General features: G+C 34.6%; 1 protein-coding gene, 1 long non-coding RNA gene and 1 other non-coding gene across 4 annotated transcripts; all 3 read left to right on the top strand.

Annotated features, from left to right (window-relative positions):
- The first annotated feature begins 4,006 nt into the window (after positions 1-4,006).
- On the top strand, positions 4,007-9,195 carry LOC107470009 (polyadenylate-binding protein 8). The gene is made up of 9 exons (XM_016089396.3): positions 4,007-4,919; positions 6,295-6,413; positions 6,524-7,180; positions 7,261-7,338; positions 7,466-7,555; positions 7,888-8,025; positions 8,159-8,332; positions 8,420-8,623; positions 8,749-9,195. The coding sequence occupies exons 1-9, from the start codon at positions 4,667-4,669 to the stop codon at positions 8,992-8,994; spliced, it is 1,959 nt and encodes a 652-aa protein (XP_015944882.1). The 5' UTR covers positions 4,007-4,666; the 3' UTR covers positions 8,995-9,195.
- A 6,680-nt stretch (positions 9,196-15,875) lies between these two features.
- LOC127743483 (small nucleolar RNA R71) lies at positions 15,876-15,982 on the top strand. The gene has a single exon (XR_008004875.1). It is a non-coding gene; the product is annotated as a small nucleolar RNA R71 (small nucleolar RNA).
- Positions 15,983-20,447: 4,465 nt separating this feature from the next.
- LOC127743203 (uncharacterized) lies at positions 20,448-22,348 on the top strand. 2 transcript variants are annotated; one of them, XR_008004567.1, is made up of 3 exons: positions 20,448-20,773; positions 20,848-20,963; positions 21,997-22,348. It is a non-coding gene; the product is annotated as an uncharacterized LOC127743203 (long non-coding RNA). The 2 variants fall into 2 exon arrangements; XR_008004566.1 differs by having other exon boundaries at positions 21,994-22,348.
- Positions 22,349-23,695: the final 1,347 nt, after the last annotated feature.

The raw sequence follows: 23,695 nt of genomic DNA, 5'->3' as shown, positions 1-23,695 counted from the left end.
AAAAAAATATTTTTATATTTTTATTTTTAAAATTAGAAATTTAATATCAATAATTAAAAATAAATTATGAAAAAATAAATATTTTAAATTATTTAATATATGTAAAATGTATAAAATAAATAAGTTTAAATTAAAAAATAAAAAAATTAAGTTGTTATTATGTGTAACAAAATCAAGATAAAAACTTACTAATATTATTTACAAATTAATTATTTATATATTAAATTTATTTATTTTCTCAATCCTATTTAATTTGAAATAAATTTAAAAATTTATATTCATATTCAAAACGCTCTTTTAGAAGATACATAATTCTAATAGATAAAAAATTATTTCTTTAATCTTATATTGAACAACTTTAATTATCTTAAATTTTATTATTATTTTAAAATTATTAATTTTTATTTTGACTATATCATTTCATTATACTATACACTATTATTTTTTCTTATTATTTTTTTACATGTATAACTATTATTGTCTCGCCGTCACTATTATAGTTCCTTGTTTTATTGTCCTTCCTTGTTTTCTTCTTCTATTAACCTCAACCGCAATCTATTACCGCAATCTATTACCACCATATCATTATCGCAACTCTCATTTTTTTATCACTTTGATTCATACATATCCATTGTGTTAATTTTTTAGTTGTTAAAGATTTGTTAAAAAAATTATATTCTTGTTTGATTTAGATATCCAGATATATAACTATTATATAAATACTTATTTTTCATACTTACTTGTTAAGTCATATTTTATCATTTAAAAAAATAAGATATCAAGCATTCAAAAATTTTGTATAGAATAATAAAATAAAAATAAAAAAATTTATTATTAGTTATTTAATTTTGTTAATATATAGAATAAGTGAATTTAAATTAATTTAGGTATAATGCTAACAATGAAGATAAAAATTTATAAATATTTTGTAAATTTATTTATTTCACCACCACTCTTATATTAGCTTGTTATCTCTTTCTTCCTCTATTTTTTTTATTCACTTTCTATCTTCTCTTCAATCGCATTTAGTTACCATCATATATTAGTTCATGATTATTACACTCAAGGATGAATACTAATTTAAAAATAAAGTTCAAAAAGAAAAATCTCGTAACTCTTATGTGAATCATCTACACTCCTATAAATGTAACGAATGAATAAATTTAACTTTTTTTTATTATGAGTAATTTTTTTATTATCTAATGCATATAATTCACATATTTTTATTATGATAAAAGTTGAAAATTAAAGTTAAATGACATTAGTACTTTTTGGTTTAATAAAATTAAAATAAAGTACAAAAATAAGAATAAAAACTAAAAAAATAGATGGCTCTAGAGAAGGATAATGTTAAATTTTATGTCATTATGTATGAGAACAATGATTTATTTTATTATATTTATTTTTGTACCAAATAATAAAAAAAGTTAAATTTTATGTCTGTTTTTTATTACTTATTTTACTTATCTATAGTTGTTTAATTTAGACTTTAAGTCATGTTTCTTTTCAACAAAAAAATAGTTACCAAGTCATTTTCATTTTTTTATAGGAGTACATCTATGATATCATGATTTTAATAATTAATGTAAAATTTTAAAAATTAAATAAACATATATTTATTTTTATTCATTCAATACTGAATTATATATATTCCTATAGTGAAGAAATAGATTTAACTTCTTTTATAATAAATAGTTTTTCAATTCTTTTTTATTTATCCTATAAAAATTAAATATTAAAACTAATGTTAATACTTTTTTATTAATAGAGCTAAAATATACATAAAAATAAACCTGAAATAAAAATAAAAATACAAAATTTTGAATTCTAAAATATAAAATGGTTATAAGATAAAAAAATTACTTAAATATAATTTTTATAAGGTACCCAATGAATGAATTTAGATGAATGAATATTACATGTAAAATGAATTCTAATATATTGGTACAAAAATTATTTTGCGTAACTTTTTAAAAAAAATATTATCTTGTTAAACTATTTTACTTTTATTCTTTTAAAAGCATATCCACAATAAAAATAATCCGCATGAATAATTAACGTCCAATAAAAAATTTTGATAGAGTTGCTGTAAAAAATGTGTGAAAGTTTTTTTATTCCATGTCACTGTCGGATGTATGGGAGAAATTTTTTTTAATAATAAACTTTTCTCGGGTAATATTGAAACTTAAATTTAGACGACATTATATATTATGTAGGTACCTAGAGTATATTAAGAAAGTATGATAATAATTTGAAGAGAAAATTATTTTTTGTAAATTTATTTTTAAAAAAATTGTCCTTATTGAATTATTTTACTTTTATTTTTTAGAAATATATCCAAATAAAAAATTCTGCAACAATAATTTACATCCAATACGAAAATTTTTTTTATTATACAATAACAATAATATGAGATGATAGATAGTAAGAGAGGTAGAAGATAATGATAGAAGTTCCGTGAATGTGAATTAATAAGATAGAGAGAACGTGAATGTATGTGAGAAGAAAGAAGATAAAGCAGTAGAAATTTTTTAACATAGAATAACTGATATCTAGTGGGTAATATTGGAAATGGTAAAATTGGAAAAGAATTTTGAACACCAAAACAGGTTTTGCCATTATATATTGTTATAGATAATACAAACATAAATAAAATGTGATATAATGTTGTATTTGTATATCACTAAAATTGAATTAGTTTTTATATAAATAAAAGTGTTAAATTATCAATTGATAATCTTAGCTCAATAATAAAAATTTTTTATATTAGGTGAGAGGTCTTGATTCAACACTCACCCATCCAATTAGTTCTACACTCAACTCAACTCTACTTACAGCGAAACGAATTAACAATTTTATTTGACTAGGTTGGGTAGGATTAGAAACCGGGTGAATTTTGCCAATGGGTTGGATAGCAAGTGTTAAAAAAGTTGAACAATTCATGTGTAGAGGCTGATTGCGGACCATATACCAGGGGTGTTCGCGGTAGGGTTTTGATCGGTTTTGAGTCAAAAACTCATCCGATTCGAACACTAGTTCTACTTACAGTGCGGTTTGAATTGGATGCTTTTTTTTTAAAAAATCCGATCCGATCTGATCCAATTTCAAGCGGTTTTGATTGGATTGGATTTGCGGTTTTATAAATTAAAAAAATTAAATACATATAACAAGTCTCAACATAAAATTTTAAATAATCAACAATGACATAACAAATCTCAACAATATCTTAAAAAACCAAAAATAATATAACAATGGAAATAAAATTCTAGGTTAATTAAAATAAATAAATAAATAACATTTTGAACATAAAATATTTATTAAATAATAATAATAATACATGAATAATATAAAAATATATAAAAAATTGAACATGTTATAAGTATAATTGTAAATATTTAATAAAATAATAATATTATAACACATTGTGCAGTTTGAATTGGATTTGATTGGTTATGAAAAGTAGATCCAAAATCCGATCTGATCCAGTAGTTTACAAAAAATAGAATCCAATCAAATCCGAATTAGTACGGTTTTAATCGATTTTTTATTTAGATTGGATTGGATAAGTGGTTTAATTTGGATCGGTTTGGATTTGAACGCCTACCATATAGGCGATTAAGGGAATATCTCTATTTTTTTGGTCATGAGTGATTAAGGGAATATCCATTTGTTTTCTTTGTGGTTTGGGTTTCGGCCCAAACAAAGCCCAAAAATGTAATCAGTCTAAAAAAGAGTGATAGTAAAAGAAAAAGATGTGGAAAGAAAAGACTTAATAGTTAAAAGTAGACAAATGACAGCACCAACTCACCAAGCCAAGCTTAGATCATGCCCCTTTTAACAGTTTAACGGCCCATAGTAATGTAGTAAATACAACCTCTTACAAAGTGAATGGGTCCAATATGTCAAACGCAATTACATAACTCACAATTTTCACCCTAGATTCTTCATTCTTCCGCTTACGTTTCTTTCCCCTTAAATCCTTATCTACTGTTTTTCCTCATCCCACTGATCTCATAGCTGGTCCCACACACCCCCTTATCCAACGGGTCAGATTTCATCGAAGGATTGTGTTAGGGTTTACCCAAACCCGCCACCATCATCATCCACCACCCAACCCCAACCCACACACTATATACTCTCTTTACTGCGCCATTTCTCACTCCCCTTTTTTCCTCTTCGGTACTCTCTTCCTGTGCTCTCTCTATTTCACTTTTTATTATTACACCATTTTTTTCCTTTCTCACGCGCCGCCGCGCTTCTTACCGGCGGCCACCACTTATCCTTTTTTCGCATCTACCTCCATATCTCTCCCTTCCCTCTCCTCGCTTTTCTCCATAAAAAAAAAAAACCAAAAAATAGAAAATTTTTAGAAAAAAACCTAAAATTTTTCCGAAGGCTGTGGTTATTGTTCTTCAAATCTACCGTTTAGCTCAGTCTAGCTAGGGTTTATTTTTCGGTTCTTCCTTAGGGTTTTATTGTTCTGAATAACAAGAGGAGGGGGAAGAGAAAAAGAAAAAAAAAAAGAAAAAAAGAAAATTTGGGTGAAAAAAGAAACCAGGAGTTATTATTTTCTTCTTCTTCTGCTACTGCTGCTGCTGTTGTGTTGTTGAAGTAGTAATTGTTGCTGTTGTTGTAGTAGCTGTTGTTGTTGTTGTTGTTGATTGAGATGGCTCAGGTTCAAGTTCAGCCTCAGAATGCGATGGCGGGTCCAAACGGAGGAGCAGCTGGTGGTGCTGGTGGAAACCAGTTCGTGACGACGTCGCTTTACGTTGGGGATCTGGACCCGACCGTGACTGAGTCGCAGTTGTATGACCTATTCAACCAATTGGGTCAGGTTGTGTCCGTTAGGGTTTGCACCGACCTCACTAGCCGCAGATCGCTCGGTTACGGTTATGTCAATTACAGCAACCCGCAAGATGGTTAGTTAGTTATTTTTTTATTTTTACTTCTATTTATTTTATTTTACTTATTTTGTGTTTGGTTATTCCGCCCTTTGCTGTTTTCTGCTATTGAGTAGTTAAATTTAAAATGTGTCGGGTTCTCTGGTTGTGAAATGGATTTGTGTATAAGGTTGCTGCTTGTTTATCAATGAGTTAGTTCAGGACTTGGGTTAACATATGTTTGCATTTTTTGGGTGCTAATTTATTGTTTGAGTTTGTGTTGTTCTCACGGATGTGTTCATGTCAGTTTATGGGCGAGAGATTCTTGCTAGGCTTCTAATTTTTTGTTTGCCGCCTTGCTCTGGTGAAACCTAGAGTAGCTTGATATAATTGAAAGCTCCGGAAGATTTACTGGCTTATTTACATTGGTTAGTTGGTTATATTATGTTCTAAATTTCTTTTAATGCAACAGTAGACTTTGTTGAGCACTTGTAATTATCTATCGTTTTATGATTTATTGTTGCATAAATACTGGGATATTTTGTTTATGAAGTACTCTATTATAACAAGTATTTGGCTAAAAACTAATGGAAATTTTTTATATAATCAAGGCATTGAAAATATAAAATATTTATCTTTTCAAACATTTTCAATGAGGCATGGAAAAGAAGTTTGAATGCTATGTTAAAAATTAAGCATTGTGCAGCAAATTGTTGCCTATTGATTATTTAGAGGGTTTGGGTGTACTCTATTTCCTAGGGATTTTTACCCTTCCCTGTAATCTGCATTATCAGTGTATAAAACATGCACTGCTGGATCATTTAGTATTAACATTGGCCTTTTTCGTGTATTTGGAAGACTAAGCTGTTGTAGTTCCAAAAGTAACTGGTGTAAATCTAATGATAATTTCAACTCTAGATGAATTTTGAAGAGATCATGGAGCTATTTGATCACTAATGTCTCAAATACATCTTACCAGAAAAGCTCCTTGGTGTTGGACTTTCAGAAAATTTAGAGTACTTTTTTACTTTGCTGTCGATTTCTTACAAAGTACAACAATTAGTTTCCACATTTGTCATCGAAAGCATGGTGGAGGAAATAATTGCTAGAATATATTCCAATGCAATTTGTGCTCTTTAATATATTACATGTTTGGTTACTGTCCATGCCCATTCTGCGATGGGAATAGTTTCATGAATTATAACCATATTTTGAAACTTGATTTGATGTGGTTATCCTTCTTGTTTAATTAGTTTGTCGTTGGTCTGATATTCTTTTATGTGTTTCCATGATCTTCTCTGCCCGAGTATTACTATGTGTTATTATTGATGTTGTGATGAACCATAAGTTATTTGCTCTTTTATCATCTGATTCAGTGTTCTTGCCGTTCATAAGATTTGCTACCTGTGTACAGCTGCAAGAGCACTGGATGTTCTGAACTTCACTCCTCTGAATAACAAGCCTATCCGCATTATGTATTCGCATCGTGATCCCAGTATTCGTAAAAGTGGTGCTGGAAACATATTTATCAAGGTATGCTCGTCTTTTTACACATTGCTTTGTAATGGAATGCTAAGAAGCTTTCAGTTTGCATGTCTAGGTGATCCTGACTCCATTTCTTTCTTTTGTGTGGATTATTGCAGAATTTGGACAAGGCAATTGATCACAAGGCATTGCATGATACATTTTCTTCCTTTGGGAATATCCTTTCTTGCAAGGTTGCTACAGACTCATCTGGCCAGTCAAAAGGGTATGGGTTTGTGCAATTCGATAGCGAAGAAGCTGCTCAGAAAGCCATAGAAAAGCTGAATGGCATGTTGTTGAACGATAAGCAAGTGTATGTGGGACCCTTCCTTCGCAAGCAAGAGAGAGAAAGTGCCACTGACAAGGCAAAATTTAACAATGTGTTTGTGAAGAACCTATCTGAGTCAACCACGGATGATGATTTGAACAAGGTTTTTGGTGAATTTGGGACCATTACCAGTGCTGTTGTGATGAGGGATGGTGATGGAAAGTCCAAGTGCTTTGGATTTGTTAACTTTGAGAATCCTGAAGATGCTGCTAGGGCTGTTGAAGCACTTAATGCCAAAAAATTTGATGACAAAGAATGGTATGTTGGAAAAGCACAAAAGAAATCTGAAAGGGAGCATGAGTTAAAACAAAAATTTGAGCAGAGCATGAAAGAAGCTGCTGACAAATACCAAGGGGCAAACTTGTACATCAAAAACTTAGATGATACCATTGGAGATGATAAACTTAAGGAGCTGTTCTCCCCATTTGGCACTATTACCTCTTGCAAGGTATGTAGTATATTTGGCGTCACGCTATATGTTTGCTAGCAACACGATCTCTGTACATTATTTCCTTTTTTAATTGAAAGGTTATGAGGGACCCTAATGGAATCAGTCGAGGATCAGGGTTTGTTGCATTCTCAACTCCTGAGGAGGCCTCTAGAGCTGTAAGTCATTTGCTAATTTTTTGTTGGAAATAATTGGTAATTTTTCTCGGCTGATTAGGTTTCTTCCCCTTAGTTTTATAATATTTTTCTATTGATTTCTATTATTATTTGGTTTCCTGTTTTGTAGCTCTTGGAGATGAATGGAAAAATGGTGGTAAGCAAACCCCTCTATGTGACTCTTGCCCAGCGGAAGGAAGATAGAAGAGCTAGATTGCAGGTATCTCATTATAAACATTGAGCACTTTTTAACTTAGACCATTTGTAGTTGCAATTGTGTATTACCAATGCAGAGAAAAATCTCTCTTGCCATTCCCTCCTTTTAAAAAAAATTACTGATCTACACAAGCCTTCTCTGGTCACTTTATCATTACTTGTATACATTATTGTATGCTTAGACTAGATTTTCGTAGTAAAATACCTGGTTATTTTGTTATTTGAGGTTGGTAACATGAGCTGTAGTGATGATGTCCCTTGCCTTGTCACCATTCTATAAGGATTAGTTTTGTGACTATGAAGATGTTTATATGTTGGACTCAAATAAATATACAGGCTCAGTTTGCTCAAATGCGGCCCATTGCGATGGGACCCACTGTTGGTCCGCGGGTGCCAATGTATCCCCCTAGTGGTCCAGGTATTGGTCAACAAATATTTTATGGTCAAGGCCCTCCTGCTATCATTCCTTCCCAGGTAATCCCTTCTTTCTACTTTGTTTCTGGACTTGAACCATGTGGTGAGCTTGAATGGAGCTCAATATTGTTCCTGTTTCTCCTTTATGTGGATAATAATTTCCTTATTCTTCTCGCCTCTTGCCTTTTGCTAGCCTGGGTTTGGTTATCAACAACAACTTGTGCCTGGTATGAGGCCTGGCGGGGCTCCTGTTCCAAATTTCTTTGTGCCAATGGTTCAGCAAGGACAGCAGGGGCAGCGTCCTGGTGGAAGACGTGCGGGTGGAGTCCAGCAGTCCCAGCATCCAGTTCCAATGATGTCACCTCAGGTCGCTTGAATTCTATCTCAATTCATTTTTTTGCATATCATCTATATCCTATTTGGTACACTGACCTGGTTATTTTGGGGTTGGCAGATGCTTCCTAGGGGACGTATGTATCGTTATCCACCCGGTGGTAGGGTTCCTGATGTTCCCATGCCTGGTGTTGCTGGAGGCATGTTTTCTGTTCCGTATGATGTGGCCGGGATGCCTATGCGTGATGCAACAATCTCCCAGCAAATTCCTATTGGGGCTTTGGCTACTGCATTGGCAAATGCTTCTCCAGAGCAGCAGAGAACGGTAGGTCTTCTATCCCCACTCAATTTTAGAATGATTGTTGTTTATATTCTCCTGTGTGATCAGATGAGTTCCTGGTCTGTTGCTTGTTAGTTTTTATAACTGACTGTTTGGTTGTATATTTGTAGATGCTGGGTGAAAATCTCTACCCTCTGGTGGAACAGCTGGAGCCTGATAATGCTGCCAAGGTGACTGGAATGCTTCTGGAGATGGACCAGACTGAGGTTCTGCACTTGCTCGAGTCACCCGAAGCCCTGAAGGCAAAGGTGGCCGAGGCAATGGACGTCTTAAGGAATGTTGCACAGCAGCAGCAGACTGGCGGTGCTGCTGACCAGCTTGCTTCATTATCACTCAATGACAACCTTGTTTCTTGAGATTTATATGTTGGGCTTTACATTCCTAGTGATGATGGATCTCTATTGTCGGCGCTTGCTTGATACAGTTTTCAGGTTGAGTTTGTTTCACTAGATTAGATACTTTTGGTTTGTTCTGGACCCCTCCATTTGGTTTAACGCTTATTTAAATTATGCCGGGTACAAGGAATTATTTAATTTCATGTTTCTAGTTTGGTTGCATGAGTTTTTTTCTGGGAGGTTAGATTATGCATTATCTGTGATTTGCTATGCCAAGTTTTGATTGCGTTGGGTATGATTGTTATGTTTCTAGTAACTACTGGGAGGTTGAGTCATCCTTGTTTCATTTGGTGTCTAAACAAAAGAGAAAACTAAAACAAACTCCTAGCCTAAATCAGAACGGATGATTTGTTGGAGAATAACACTAGGCCCTGACCAAATCACATTAGAATTATTTCTTGTTTCATATCTAGTCATTCAATTCATCGCCTTGTTTGCTTTGCTAACTATTCAATCAACTTGAACATACTAAGGTCTTGACAAGTTTTGTGAACTAAATCAGCAATTTCAAGGACGTATCTATGGTTCACACAATGACTTTCAAACTGCAATCTTAGGTTAAGACAAGTACCCTCTAGACTATGAGAACTACCAGAGCAGTCGAGAGTCTTTAATAATACCGCTAAAATTAGCTAAATTCAAATCAGAAAATAAATTTACATCACAATAATACTGCCAAAATTAGCTAAATTCAATTTAGAAAATAAATTTACATCACAATTAACTTTAAAGGTGTTATCTACAGGAAGTTTCCAACATTATTGATTTTTGAGGGTGCTGAAAGAACAGGAAGTTTCCAGCACTATTGATCTTTGAGAGTGCTGAAAGAACATGGTGTATATAAAATCTTTGATCCATGACAGTGCTTTTGCTAAGGGCAACTACCTTGTGATTCATCCAATGATTTCCGACACTGAAAATATCATTATACCAACCATCACATTTTGGCCCCAAAAAGAACCTTATTATCAGGCATGACTTTTTTAAACCACGTCTCAATGGAAGTGTCTTCAAAACGAGTCAATAAAGCGAGTATCTAACATTTGCCAAAGCCTCTCGGATTAACACAGTTCCGCAAGCAATGTTCAACTGTCTTCAGAGTCGAATTGCATCTCTGGCACAAATCTGAAATAGCTAGATGCTTCCTGAAACGGAAAGCCCCCATCAGGAGAGCGTTATGAAGCCTAAGCCACATAGTGAATTTGATCTTCAACGAAAGATTTAAATGCCATAGCTAGCTCCAATTACTATTACCATTCCAATTGGTGGACGAAATTGTGACCCTCTTTGTATTTGCATGAGATTTATTTAATGGCTATTGATTATGTGTGGACACAACTCCGTTCATCTTAACCAGCAAGTGTACTGGGTCATCCAAGTAATACCTTACGTGAGTAAGGGTCGATCCCACAGAGATTGTTGGTATGAAGCAAGCTATGGTCACCATGTAAATCTCAGTTAGGCGGATTCAAGTATAATTGGATTATTGGTTTAAATTTGATTAATGGAATAAATAGAAAATAAAGATAAATAAACTAAGATAGAAATACTTATGTAAATTAATGGTGGGAATTTCAGATAGGCGTATGGAGATGCTGTGCTCCTCTCGAATTTCTACTTTCTTATTACATTCATCCAATCCTTCTTACTCCTTTCCATGGCAAGCTGTATGTAGGGCATCACCGTTGTCAATGGCTACATCCCATCCTCTCAGTGAAAATGGTCCTATGCTCTGTCACAACACGGCTAATCATCTGTCGGTTCTCAATCAGGTTGGAATAACTGCAAGAGGAATTGTCGTAGCAAGTGTATCCACCATCCAAGATCCATCGCGCTACAAATTAGTCACTACAAATTCCAACTCAGATATGTGAACATAGGGAACAAGATCACAAAGTCTTCCAAACGTAGTTCACTCGTCATACCACATGGATTGCTGCACATCCCCTACATTCCACCTAAACCCATCCTTAAGAGCTTCATATGTTTTGAGAATGTTTTTTCAAATGGTCGACGCATTCTGTCCATGACCACCACCAAAACAATTTGAATTCCGAAGGTATTTTTGCATCACAATCTGCACCACAGTTTGTTTTTATTATTGAAGTAATCCCAAACCAACTTGCCACACAATATGTATCTCGTACATCCAAACCACCTGCCTTTTTGGGAGTAATAGCTACTTACCAATTAACTAAAAACAACCCTCTCCCATTATTCTAGCATTTCCATAAGAACTGTCGCATCAGTGAATCAATCTTTTCACATGCATTCTTTGAAAGTAGAGTTACCTGCATGTTGTAGACTGAAATAGAAGCCATTACCGACTTAACCAAACAAAGTCTTCCTACCTTATTCAGCAGATACCCCTTCCAACTAGCAAGCTTGTTCTAAATGTTCTCAATGACTTCTTGATCAATCTTTCTAGAAAACCTTTTATGCCCAATATTAACCCCCCCCGAGATATGCTTCAACAGGAATCACACAGGGGTAGATTGATACAATAGAAACCTCTGGTAAAATGCCCACCCGTAACCCGATAAAGTACATTACATAGTCCGTTTTAGGGATTGGCGACTTACCCATTTAATTACTTTTGCACCGGACGTTCCCCTAGTTACCGTCCCAAGTCCTGGCAAAAACGAATACAAGATACTTCTGAGAGCATCTCTTTCCTTCTCATAGACACATTCTTTGAACATTGAGCCCTAGACTTACTAAGATTCACCCGCTGGTGCGGAATTTACTAAGACACATTCTTCTTCGCGTGTCACGCGTACGCGTCAGGTACGCGCACGCGTCAGGTACACGCACGCATCGCTCCTCGCTGATCATCTCTTTTAATTCTTGTTCTCCTTCCATTGTGCAAGCTTCCTCTCCATCAAATCCAACCAAATGCTACCTAAAATAAATAAAATTGCACGAGACTCAAAGTAGCATCCAGAGTGGCTAAAAGATAATTAATTCTTGATTAAACTCAACAATTTAAATGCAAATTCACTAGGAAAAGATAAGAAAGATGCTCACGCATCACAACACCAAACCTGAATTGTTGCTTGTCCTTAAGCAACCAAAATAAGTGGATGATTAAGATGTGAATTTGCATGAGAAGTGAGAGTTTGGTCATGCTCAAGTCTATTTTTGAAATGGGGTTTATTCATTGTAATTTTGAACAGTTTTGGCATCTCACTCTCCTTTGAATCAAAAGAATGTCAGTGTCATTTGGAATTAGAATCCGAATCATAGTATGAATTCTCTGATCTTTATACTCCAGTTTAATCCTTGATGCAGCATAATTTTCTTTAATTTATTTTTCTTTGGTGCTTTGCACCTTGAGCCTAGCCGTGACTTTAAATGTTTTGTCTCAAGGGTTACTTGACACAGAAACACCACAAGCACTTAACTAGGGAACTTCCTTTAAGTTCTGATTTTTCTTTCAGTTACTCCGAGATAGTGGTGCTCAAAGCCTTTGGCATACTCTGTTAAACGCACTTGGTCTCGACTCTAACTGTTCTTTCTCAAGGATTATTTGACACAAAAACACCATAAGCATATGACTAGGGAAACAACTCTTTGAGATTTTAATCATGTCTAACCTCCCTAGTCATTGATGCTCAGAGCCTTGGACCTTGCTTTTATAGTTTTTTTTCTTTTGCTGTTTTTTTTTTTTGCTTCAAGGATTAAATTTTTGTTTATTTCAGAGGAGTCATAATAATTTTCTAAATTTCTGTTCCTTATACATCAACATTCTTTGATTCAAATCCAAATATCCACCGTTTATGTCATGCATTCAAAATCACAAATAATACCACCACATTTAAGTAAATAAGACTACTCTTAAAATTAAACTAAATTTCTCAAGCAATACATCACTTTTCTTTTCTTTTTTAATTTAAGCTCAGTGAGCAATACGTGAGGCAAAATTTTTTTTAACTAAAAGTACTAAAGATCATGCAAGCAATCAAAGCAACAGAAAACAGAAGACAACAAAATAAGAACGGAAGAGAAATAGAATGAAAGGAACTCAACCACCTCAGTTATGCTGGTGGTCATCTCATTCCTTCATGAAGAACATTCAACTCCCTTTGGTGCTAAACAAAAAAACCATACGTGAAGCGTCAACATCAAACTTAAAGGATTGCTTGTCCTCAAGCAAAGAAGAACTGAAAACAGAGAGGGACATAAAAAGACACACGAAAAAAATAATTAGTATGAGAAAAGAAGAGTAAAAGGATAAAAGAACAAGAGGGAATTAGGATTTGGGAGGGAGAGAGAATGTAAACAGGGTGGTGCGCGGGGTAAATGATGCAGCGCGATCGACACGCACATATACGGCACCTGTACGCATGGTTGGTCACATGGTGAGGGTGACACGTACGCGTCAGGGATGCGGACGCGTGAGTTGAGTTGCGCGGCTAGCACAGTACCAGCGCGAGACCAGCATAACTTTCGGCCATGCACCCATTTACGTCAATTTTTCAAGGCACGCGTGGGTGGTTTGAGAACCAGAGGGATGCGTAAGCGTCTGGTACGCGTACGCATGGGTGAGATGGTGCACGATGCATAATTCCTGCACAACTCCAGCGCAACCTTCGGCCTTTTTTTTTCGAAGTGTTCAGTTCCTGTTCTAAAATAGCTGCATGATCAACACACATGTAAAACGAAAGAAAAACAGTAAAAACTCAATAAAAATCAAATAAACAAGAAAACCACTACTACGAAAAATAACTAAGGATACATTGCCTCTTGACAAGCGCTTCTTTAACGTCACTAGCTTGACGGTCAGCTCCTCTAAGGAGGAGGATCATAGGGGCTCAGCTCTTCACCCCTTACTTTGAACTTCTTTCCCGTGTCTCTATAAAGTAGCTCAATATGCTCTAGAGAGAGGATTCTGTTTACTGTATAAATCCACACTGGATTGCTAGTCAACACCACTTTCATTCTTGGGGAGAAACCTTCAGTGGGGATCTTTTTGTTTTTCCATCCTCTGGGTACTTTCTTCTTTTTGGGAGCCTTCTCCTTGGTATATGATGCATTCCTGACACCAAACTTAGGTTTGATGTCAGGAGGAATTTTATTGATTGTCACCAAAGGAGGTTTGAGTTGCAGATTCTGCTGTGCATCATCAGGGGGTTCTTGAAGGTTTGGATTAATAAGCTCAGTCTGCATGCACCTCTCCTCTTCACCTACTGAATGTATATCTTTTAAGACATGAAAGACTAGTTGCTCATCATGCACTCTAAGCACTACTTCACCCACTTCTACATCAATCAGAGCTCTTCCAGTGGTTAGAAATGGTCTTCCTAGAATTATAGAGGCATTCTCATCCTCCCCCGTGTCAAGAATCACAAAATCTGCTAGGAGGATGAACTTACCTACTTTGACCAAGATATTCTCCATTAATCCGTATACAGGCTTCGTAGATTTGTCTGCCATCTGTAATGCTATTCTTGTGGGTTGTGCCTCTTGGATTTGCAGCTTCTTCATCACAGACAAGGGCGTTAAATTGATACTTGCTCCCAGATCACATAACGCTTTCTCAAAGGTTGTGCTCCCAATGGTGCATGGAATTTGAAAACTCCCTGGATCTAGGCACTACATTCCTTAGTCAGGACCACTGTCTCATCTCCCTTTAAAGGCTTCTTCTTTGACAACAATTCCTTCATGAATTTGACATAGAGAGGCATTTGCTCCAAAACCTCAACAAAAGAAATATTGATTTGCAACTTTCTGAAGACTTCCAAGAACTTTGAAAACTACTTGTCCTTGGTCTCCTTTTGAAGTCTCTGAGGATATGGCATTTTAGGCTTGTACTCAGGAGCTTTTGGCAATATAGGATAAGTGTCAAGAGAGTCTGGGAATGGGTTGTCCTCACGCTTTGGAGGGACGTGCTCTACTTCTTCCTTCTTCTCCTCTGGAGCTTCTTTTTCAACTAGCTCCTCATTAACTTGTGCTTCCATACTTGCTACTTGTCCACTTATCAAGGTGATAGCCTTGCATCCTCTCTTGGATTTGGAATTATGTTACCAGGAAGGCTATTAATGGTCCTCTTATCAATTTTATTAACTTTTGTGGCTAATTGGCCCATCTGAATCTCCAAGTTTTGAATTGTATTTGCAGACCTCTCAGGTATTTGCTTGCTCAGTTGGCCCATTTGCACCTCCAAGTTTCTAATAGAGGCTCTGGTTTCCGGCATAAAACTCCTCATCATCTCCCAATTAGAATCTTGTTGGGATTGAGAATTTGCCTACTGAGGTGGTTGTTGTTGATGAGACTGAAATTGGCGGTTATTATGATTGTTCTGTTGGAATCCGCTCTGAGAATTATTGTTGAAATTCTGAGATCTCTGAGGTTGGTCCATCCACCCAAGATTGTATGTCTTAGAGTATGGATCATTATTGGGGTTTCTAGGACCATTCTCCATCTAATTTACCTGTTCAAAAAAAGATTGAGCATAATCATAATTCTCATTTTGTATAAAATTACCTGTCATGTCATAAGGGACATCTTGAGGTGCATTTTGGGTGTTGAGTGCTGAGACTTACATGCCACCCATCTGTTGAGTAAGTAGACTTATTTGCTGAGATATAAGCTTGTTCTGAGCAAGAATAGCATTAAGAGCTTCTACTTCCAGAACACCCTTCTTTTGAGGAGTCTCAAAGTTCACAGGATTCCAGTTAGATGAGTATAAATATTGGTTGCTAGCAACCAATTCAATAAGCTCAATAGTCTCCTCTGGTGTCTTCTTCTTGTGCAGTGAACCACCAGCAGAATTATCTAAGCACATCTTAGACATTTCACCCAAACTTTCATAAAAGATATCTAGTTGGGTCCATTTGGAGAACATATCTAGAGGGCATTGCCTAGTCAGTAGCTTGTATATCTCCCAAGCTTCATAAAGAGTTTCACCATCCTTCTGTCTGAAGGTCTGAACCTCCACCCTAAGCTTAGTCAGCTTCTTTGGTGGGAAAAATTTAGTAAGAAACTCAGTAACAACCTTGTCCCAAGTATCCAGACTCTCCTTGGGTTGGAAATCTAGCCATAGCTTTGCTCCATCCCTCAGAGCAAATGGGAAGAGAATGAGTTTGTACACCTCGGGTTTCACTCCATTTGTCTTCACAGTATCACAAATCTGCAGAAAATTAGAAATAAATTGATTTGGATCTTCTTAGGAAAGACCATGATATTGGCAGTTTTGTTGCACCAGGATAACCAATTGTGGCTTCAACACAAAGTTGTTCGCATCTATACGAGGCACCACAATGCTTTTTCAATAAAGATCTGCAATAGGAGCAGAGTAAGAGCCAAGCACTCTCTGTTGCTCATTCCCATTCAGATTTGCCACATTGGCATTATCAGTATTGTTAGGATCTATAATGGATTCTACAGCCTTGTAAAGTCTTGCTTGTTGCAAACATCGCCTGAAAGTCCTTTCAGGTTTAGGATCAAAGTCTAAGAGATGTTCTTTGTCTCTGCTCCTGCGCATAAACAAATAGAAGACAAGAAAAGTTAGAATTTTCTACGTCAGAGTGCAGAGAATTCCCAGTGAGGTAACCTGAATAAAGAGATAAAAATATTGAATAAAACAAACAAACACTAAATTTTGAGAATCACTTGTAAAATTAAGATTAAAAATTTTTCGAAATTATTAGGCAAATTAAATAAGAGAAATTAAAATAAGACTAACTAGGAAACACCAAACTTAATTTCAAAAATTAAGAAAAATATTAGTGCTATTTTTATGAATATATATATTTAAAACTAACTAATAAAAGAAAAGAAATAGAAAACGAAACAGGGGAGGGGGTATTAAGGAAAAGGAAATAAATAAAGAAAGAAAGAAAAATAAAATCTAACAATACTAAAAAAAATAATTAATGAAAAAAATATTATCTAATCTAAGCAATCAAACAACGAGTAGTTGTCAATCACAATCAATCCCCGGCAACGGCGCCAAAAACTTGGTGTGAAATTTACAACCACAAACTAACCGACAAGTGCACCGGGTCGTACCAAGTAATACCTCAGGTGAGTGAGGGTCCATCCCACGAGGATTGATGGATCAAGCAACAATAATTGAGTAATTAGCTTAGTCAGACAAACAGAAAATGGTTTGAAGATTCAAAAGCATTAACAATAAATTCAGAATATTAGAAAGACAGGCAAGTAAATAAGTTGGGAAAAATAATATGAAGAAGGCAGTTAAGGCTTCAGAGTTATCTATTTTCCGGATTGATTTTTCTTATTAATTTATTTTAATCATGCAAGATTTAATTCATGGCAAACTATATGTGACTAGATCCTAATCCCTTAGACCTTTCTAGTCTCCTCTAATTCTCATCAATCGCCAATTCCTTGGTCAATTAATTCAAATTAGGGGGTGAAGTTTAATTCTAGTTATTATGCCGCAAAAATCCTAATTATCCAAAATATAAGAGGATTATATGTCACGTATCCCGTTAAATCCAGATAATTAGAATTTAGGAGAAATTGTTTTCAAGCTGTTGTTCAAGTAAAGAGCTTTTCCAAGTTATACAAGAACTCAATTAGAAAAAGGGTCATACTTCCGTTCCACCCAAATTCATAAGATAAAGAACGAAAACAATTCTTGAATTATAAATCAAAATATGAATTAAAATAGAAAAATAATAGTATCAATCCATACAATAGACAGAGCTCCCAATCTTAACAGTGGGGGTTTAGTTGCTCATGGTTCAGAGAGAAAATAAGGATTCAGGTAAACTGTAAAAGTGCGGAATGAGGTGGAATAGAATAATATTATCTTTTATATCTAATTCTAATTAATTTAAAATCTAATTTTTAAAATTAAAATAATATATTTTCCTATTTTAAAATTTAAATTTAAATCAGAATTAATTAAATAATCTGTGCCTTGTAACGTGGGGATCACTTGGCTTCACTAGATCCACGCCTAACTTGGCAGATAGCTGCGCCTTACTTGAGTGCCAAAATGGGGACCAGAAATTGCCCCCAACATTTTCTGCGTTTTCTGCACGTGGCGCATGTCACGCGTACGCGTTAGTCACGCGTACGCGTCGATGGTCTTCATTGCGTGTCACGCGTACGCGTCAGGTATGCGCACGCGTCGCTGCACAAATCTCCAAATCACGTACACGCGTCAGGTACGCGCACGCATCGCTCCTCGCTGATCATCTCCTTTAATTCTTGTGCTCCTTCCATTTGTGCAAGCTTCCTCTCCATCAAATCTAGCCAAATGCTACCTAAAATAAACAAAATTGCACGAGACTCAAAGTAGCATCCATAGTGGCTAAATGATAATTAATTCTTGACTAAACTCAACAATTTAAATGCAAATTCACTAGAAAAAGATAAGAAAGATGCTTACGCATCACCCGCAGGCCTGATGCTTTGGAAAATAAGTTCATGCACTGCATAACCTCCTCTACCTAAGCTTTCGTAGCTTTACAGAACAAAAGTAGATCATCAACAAACATCAATTGGGTTTTTTTGGGCGATGTCTGGAAACCGACACCGATATCCATGAGCCCTGCAAAACCTGATGGGTAATAAAACAAGCAAGACATTCCATACAAAGCACAAAGAGATATGGGACATGAGACCCCCTTATCTCAAACCCCTCTGGAGATTAAAGCTCTAAAGTTTCTCGTCGTTCCACAAAACAGATAAAGAAGATGACGTCACACAAGCCATAATAAGATGAATAGTAGCCCTCGAAAAGCCAAACCAAACCAAAATTGCTTCAAGAAATCTCCAGTATATCCTGTCATATGCCTTTTCCAAGTCAATCTTAAAGATCATGGTCCCTTTTCTATAAGAAGTGTTCTTCATGAAACTCATAATTTCCTCCACAATGATGATGTTCTCTGTAGTACCTCTTTCCGGGATAAAACCACCATGAAGCGGGCCAATGATCTTTGACAGAAAGGGTCTAACCCTGTTCATCAGCACTTTTGTAACGATTTTATAAAGAACGTAGGATCTTCAACTTTAGGAATTAGAACAATGTAGGTCTTGAAAATAGCAGCATTTAAAATTTCTCCCTCAAAGGCTCTCTTGACTAACCCCCACACATCATAGCATAGAGAGTTCCAAAACTCCTTATAAAACAGGGTCTGAAAACCATCTGGTCCTGAAGCTTTAAAAGAATTCATGGTCATTACAGTACGTTTCACTCTTCCAACTCCACCGGTTCAACCAACCTTTGACAGGCTTACTAAGGGAAGGACTGGGAAAGTCTTTCATAGCATGAAGATCAATATGCTCCCTTGTAGATAAAAAACTTCTAGAAGAAGGAGTTTGTTGCTTTCTCTAACTCCTGCGACTCAGTAGCCCAAGTTCCATCTTTCAAAGACAGTCTACGAATTTTATTCCGCTTTTTCCTGATGATTGTTTGCAAGTGAAAAAATTTAGTGTTCATGTTCCCACACTGAATCGGCCGCTCTTCTGATTTCTGATACCACATAAGTTCTTCTTGAAGAATGATAGTATTTAGTTCATCATAGATAACTTGTTCTTTTGCCCTCAACCCCAAATCCTCCATACACTCAAGAGAAATATGAATATCATTCAATTGTCTCTCCAACTCCTTCTTTTTGACAAACACATTACCAAAAGTTTTCTTATTGAAGAGAAGAGCATCCATATGTACCTTTATCAAACTTCTAACAACATCAGGGACCCCGTTATTCCAAGCTGCACAAACAAAGATGAGTCATCCTTGTTTAGTTATTTTAATATTTTTTCATTCGTAATTCCTAATAAAGATATGGAACTACTTAGTACGGTTTTCTTAAAGCGATTAAAGGGCCCGTCGCTATTTTATACAATGGCAAAATAATTTGTTTTTCTTTTTCGGTCAATCTTCATTAAGGCTTAATTTTAGAGAAAGACAGACAATGCACAACAACTCGACTTGGATCGTGTTTTTATTATTTGTTGCTTTAGCTTTTAATCCGCAAATTTTTACCTTTCGTAAATGGAAATGGAAAAGACTCATACAAAACTTGTACAACTAAAATAGCAGGAGAAATAAAAAATGCAAAATTCTTTGTCTGCTTGGTTAGTCAGAATTCGCATTAATAAAAAAGTAGAACTTTTCGCTCCAAAATCAAAAGAAAAGGAGGTTCATGGCCAAGGCTAAAGATATCCGAGTAAAGGTTATTATTTATCATTAATGGTTTAATTACTCTGTTCGTCCCTATAGTTTTACCGAATTTTCAATTAGGTCCCTATACTTTTTTTCTTTTTGATTAGGTCCCTATACATTATTTTTTTTCAATTTAGTCCCTGCCATGACAAAACCGTATGAAATAACAGAATATTCTATTCAAAAATCGAATATTCTCATGTTTGAATTAAAATAACTAATTAAACCCACTTCTATTTTTTCAAAATGTCAAAACTACCCTTAGCATTTTGTCCCAAAATTAAAGAACCCTAGGCAGCGCTTGCTCTCTGAATCCAGTGGCGTTTCTCCACCATTCATCTGCGTCGTCATCCATCTGCGTCATCATCCATCTACGTCGTCGTGGTCCTTGGTCTATGCTGCACTGCTCTGCTTTGTTTGTCTTTGGTCTGCGCTGCGATGCACTGCGTCTGCTCTATTCGTCGTGTTCCGTCACCGTGCCTCACTTAGCAATAAAAGTAATAACGGAAGAGTGACGTGGGAAGGATGCAGCATCTTGCTTGACATCAACGACGGTGACCGTCTCGTCTTCGATCGCCTCTCTCCCGCTGCGTAAGTTATTCTTCTTCTTTATTAATTAATTAACTAACTTAATAATAATAACAATAATGTTTTCATTACGCAAGAAATTGAAGATTGGGAATAAGAACTACTCTGTCCAACCTTTAATCGGCACTCGCTTCGGTTCTCTCTTTCAGCTCGATAGCACTTCCCTCTCTCCTTTTTATACCTTCCCCTCAAGGTATCTATGCTTATGCATCATTGCATATTATAATAGTTTAGTGCTGATGTAAGTTATAGTTTCTAGTTTCAATTCAGAAACTATTCCTAATTTATAATAACCTCCAAAAGTAATTCTATTAATCACATGGATGAAATAAACTTATAGCTGATGCTACTAACAATATGGAAATAAAAGATGGTGGTCAACCGAATCTTGAATCCAAAGATAATCACGAATTGGTTGACAATAACACTGCACAAATCCTCACTGGTGAAGATATTGAAGCCATGCGAAAGTAACATTTTATGCAATCCTTATTTAGATGTGAAAAAGAAAATGTTTATTAAAGCATTATTAACTGTTCGTGATATATTACTTGAAGAACTTCAAAGACTTGGTAAAGCAATTGATCAAGCTCTTGATATTTCAGAACTTCTGTTAAATATGAACAAGATGAACTCATTAAAGTTCATACATCCAACAAATCAAGTTTTGCAACAAAAAAAATCACAAAATGGCCAAGAGTTTTTGTTTTTTTTTTTCATTTTCAACTTATATATGAATTATTATTCCCATTTTAAAATAACTACAGTTAATTCGTCCAAATTGGTACCAAATTTGTACAGGAATTTAGTGTTGATTTTTTGAATGCTGGAAACCTCAAATCTCTTAGTCAAAAAGAACTTTTGAAGTGTTTGAATTTATTAGGACATCAATTGTTCAACTTGTGTAACGAATTTTTGAAATTTCATAAGTTTGCTTTCTCATCTTGTATTATTATTAATTTGATAGTTGATTATTAAATAAACATGCTTAATTATATTTGGTCCAATGATATTCACTTGTTGATATTGTTTGACATGGTTTAATCCATGAATGTGCGAAAAAAATTTTAGACTACTATTGCCATGTCTTGTTTGAGAAAATTATGTGCAGAGAAAATTGGTTCTCTTGTTTGAAAAATTATATAGAAATTATTTTTGTAAACAATTTTAGTTATTACTTTTTCACAAAAATGATCCTGTTCCGACTTCTTTTGTTCCAAAAGCAGGCTAGCTACTATGCTTTGATTGAAGCTTTTGGTGGAAAGGGCTATCTTATTGGGACACTTGATGAACTTAAGTCTGCTCTTTTAGAATCCTTCTCGGCTCGGATACCGGTTGTTATCAATGTTATTGTTGATCCCTATGCTGGTTCAAAGAGTGGGAGGCTCCAATACAAGAATTGATTTTCAGATTATCTGTATTATACTGAAATTACATTTTCTATGGTTTTCGTTTTTAGATTTTAAATTTCAATAACACAAATACCGAGCCTTGAGGTTTTCTATGGTTTACCATAATATGATAAAGACACAAATTATATTCTATGAATCCACACAGATGTAAAATGTTACATGATCATATTGAATCCTTGAATGATAGAAGTTGAATTTGATATATACTTATTACTACTATATCTGTTTCATTTTATCCATTACTTTTTTTTGTATGTTCTTAAAATAAAGTATTTTAAAAGTCAAGAAAAATGAGAAGGTATTTTTGGTACAATTTGTATATCAATAAGCAAAAGAATGATAGTGACAAAATAAAAGAGATTATAGGAATATTTTTCATATCGTAGAATCATTGAATAGGGATTATAGTAATATCTTTCATTGAATATTTATAATTTTATTGAATTTTCAATTAGGTCTTTATACTTTTTTTCTTTTAAATTAGGTCCCTAAGGGTATACAAGTAATTTCACAATTCACTAACATTTCTTTGATGTTTAACGTTAACAGGAATTAAATTGAAAAAAAAATGTATAGGAACCTAACTGAAAAGGAAAAAAAAAATATAGAGACCTAATTGAAAATTCGATAAAATTATAAAGACCTACAGAGTAATTAACCATCATTAATTTATTAGATTTTGCACCCGAGACCATGGGGAAGTATGAAATAAAGCAACTGTGTTCGAACTTGTGTTTGAAATGATAGATCTTGTTTGGATAGTAATGAAAAAAAAAAGGTATCGGTATGTATCGACAAATAACGGATTTACTTACATGATTATTTAATTAATTATATACAAAATACAAAATAAATGAAATATAACGGTAAAATAATTTAGAAATGGGTAAAGTATCGTTTTTGTCCCTAAATATTTGGGATAAGTTCTATTTGTATCCCTAATATTTAAATTATCCTATTTGTATCCCTAACGCTTATAAAAATAATTCAATATTATCCTACCGTCAATTATACTAACAGATCAGATTGTATTTTTCAATCATTCTCACTTTGATGTATTCATTCTCAATCAGGTCTCACTTGAATGTGTTCGATTTCAATATTGTACCTACTATTTGTATTCAGATTCAATTATATCCCCAAAAAAGTGAATTATGTAAATATTACAGGAATTAATTTCAACTTTTGATGAGTTATTATCCGGGATAGATCATCGGTTCTATCCCAAACATTCATATTTTATCTTTAAGAAGAGATTTTCAGAACTCCAACTAAAGCTCTTGATGTGTAATTGACGGCAAGATAACATCAAATCACTTTTACAAATATTAGGGATACAAATAGGATGATTTCAAAGTTAGGGACACAAATAGGACTTATCCCAAACGTTGGAGACAAAAACGATACTTTAATCATTAGGAAAAACATTGATATGATACTTTTAAGAGTAAAGTGATAATTTTATCTTTAAGGATTTTGAATTCGGACTAATTAACCTTTGAAAAAAAAATAC

Source organism: Arachis duranensis, chromosome 10 (genome assembly GCF_000817695.3).
Source record: "Arachis duranensis cultivar V14167 chromosome 10, aradu.V14167.gnm2.J7QH, whole genome shotgun sequence".
NCBI lineage: Eukaryota > Viridiplantae > Streptophyta > Magnoliopsida > Fabales > Fabaceae > Arachis > Arachis duranensis.
Note: the sequence above shows the minus strand (reverse complement) of the source record. Positions and strands in the feature narration are given on the sequence as shown.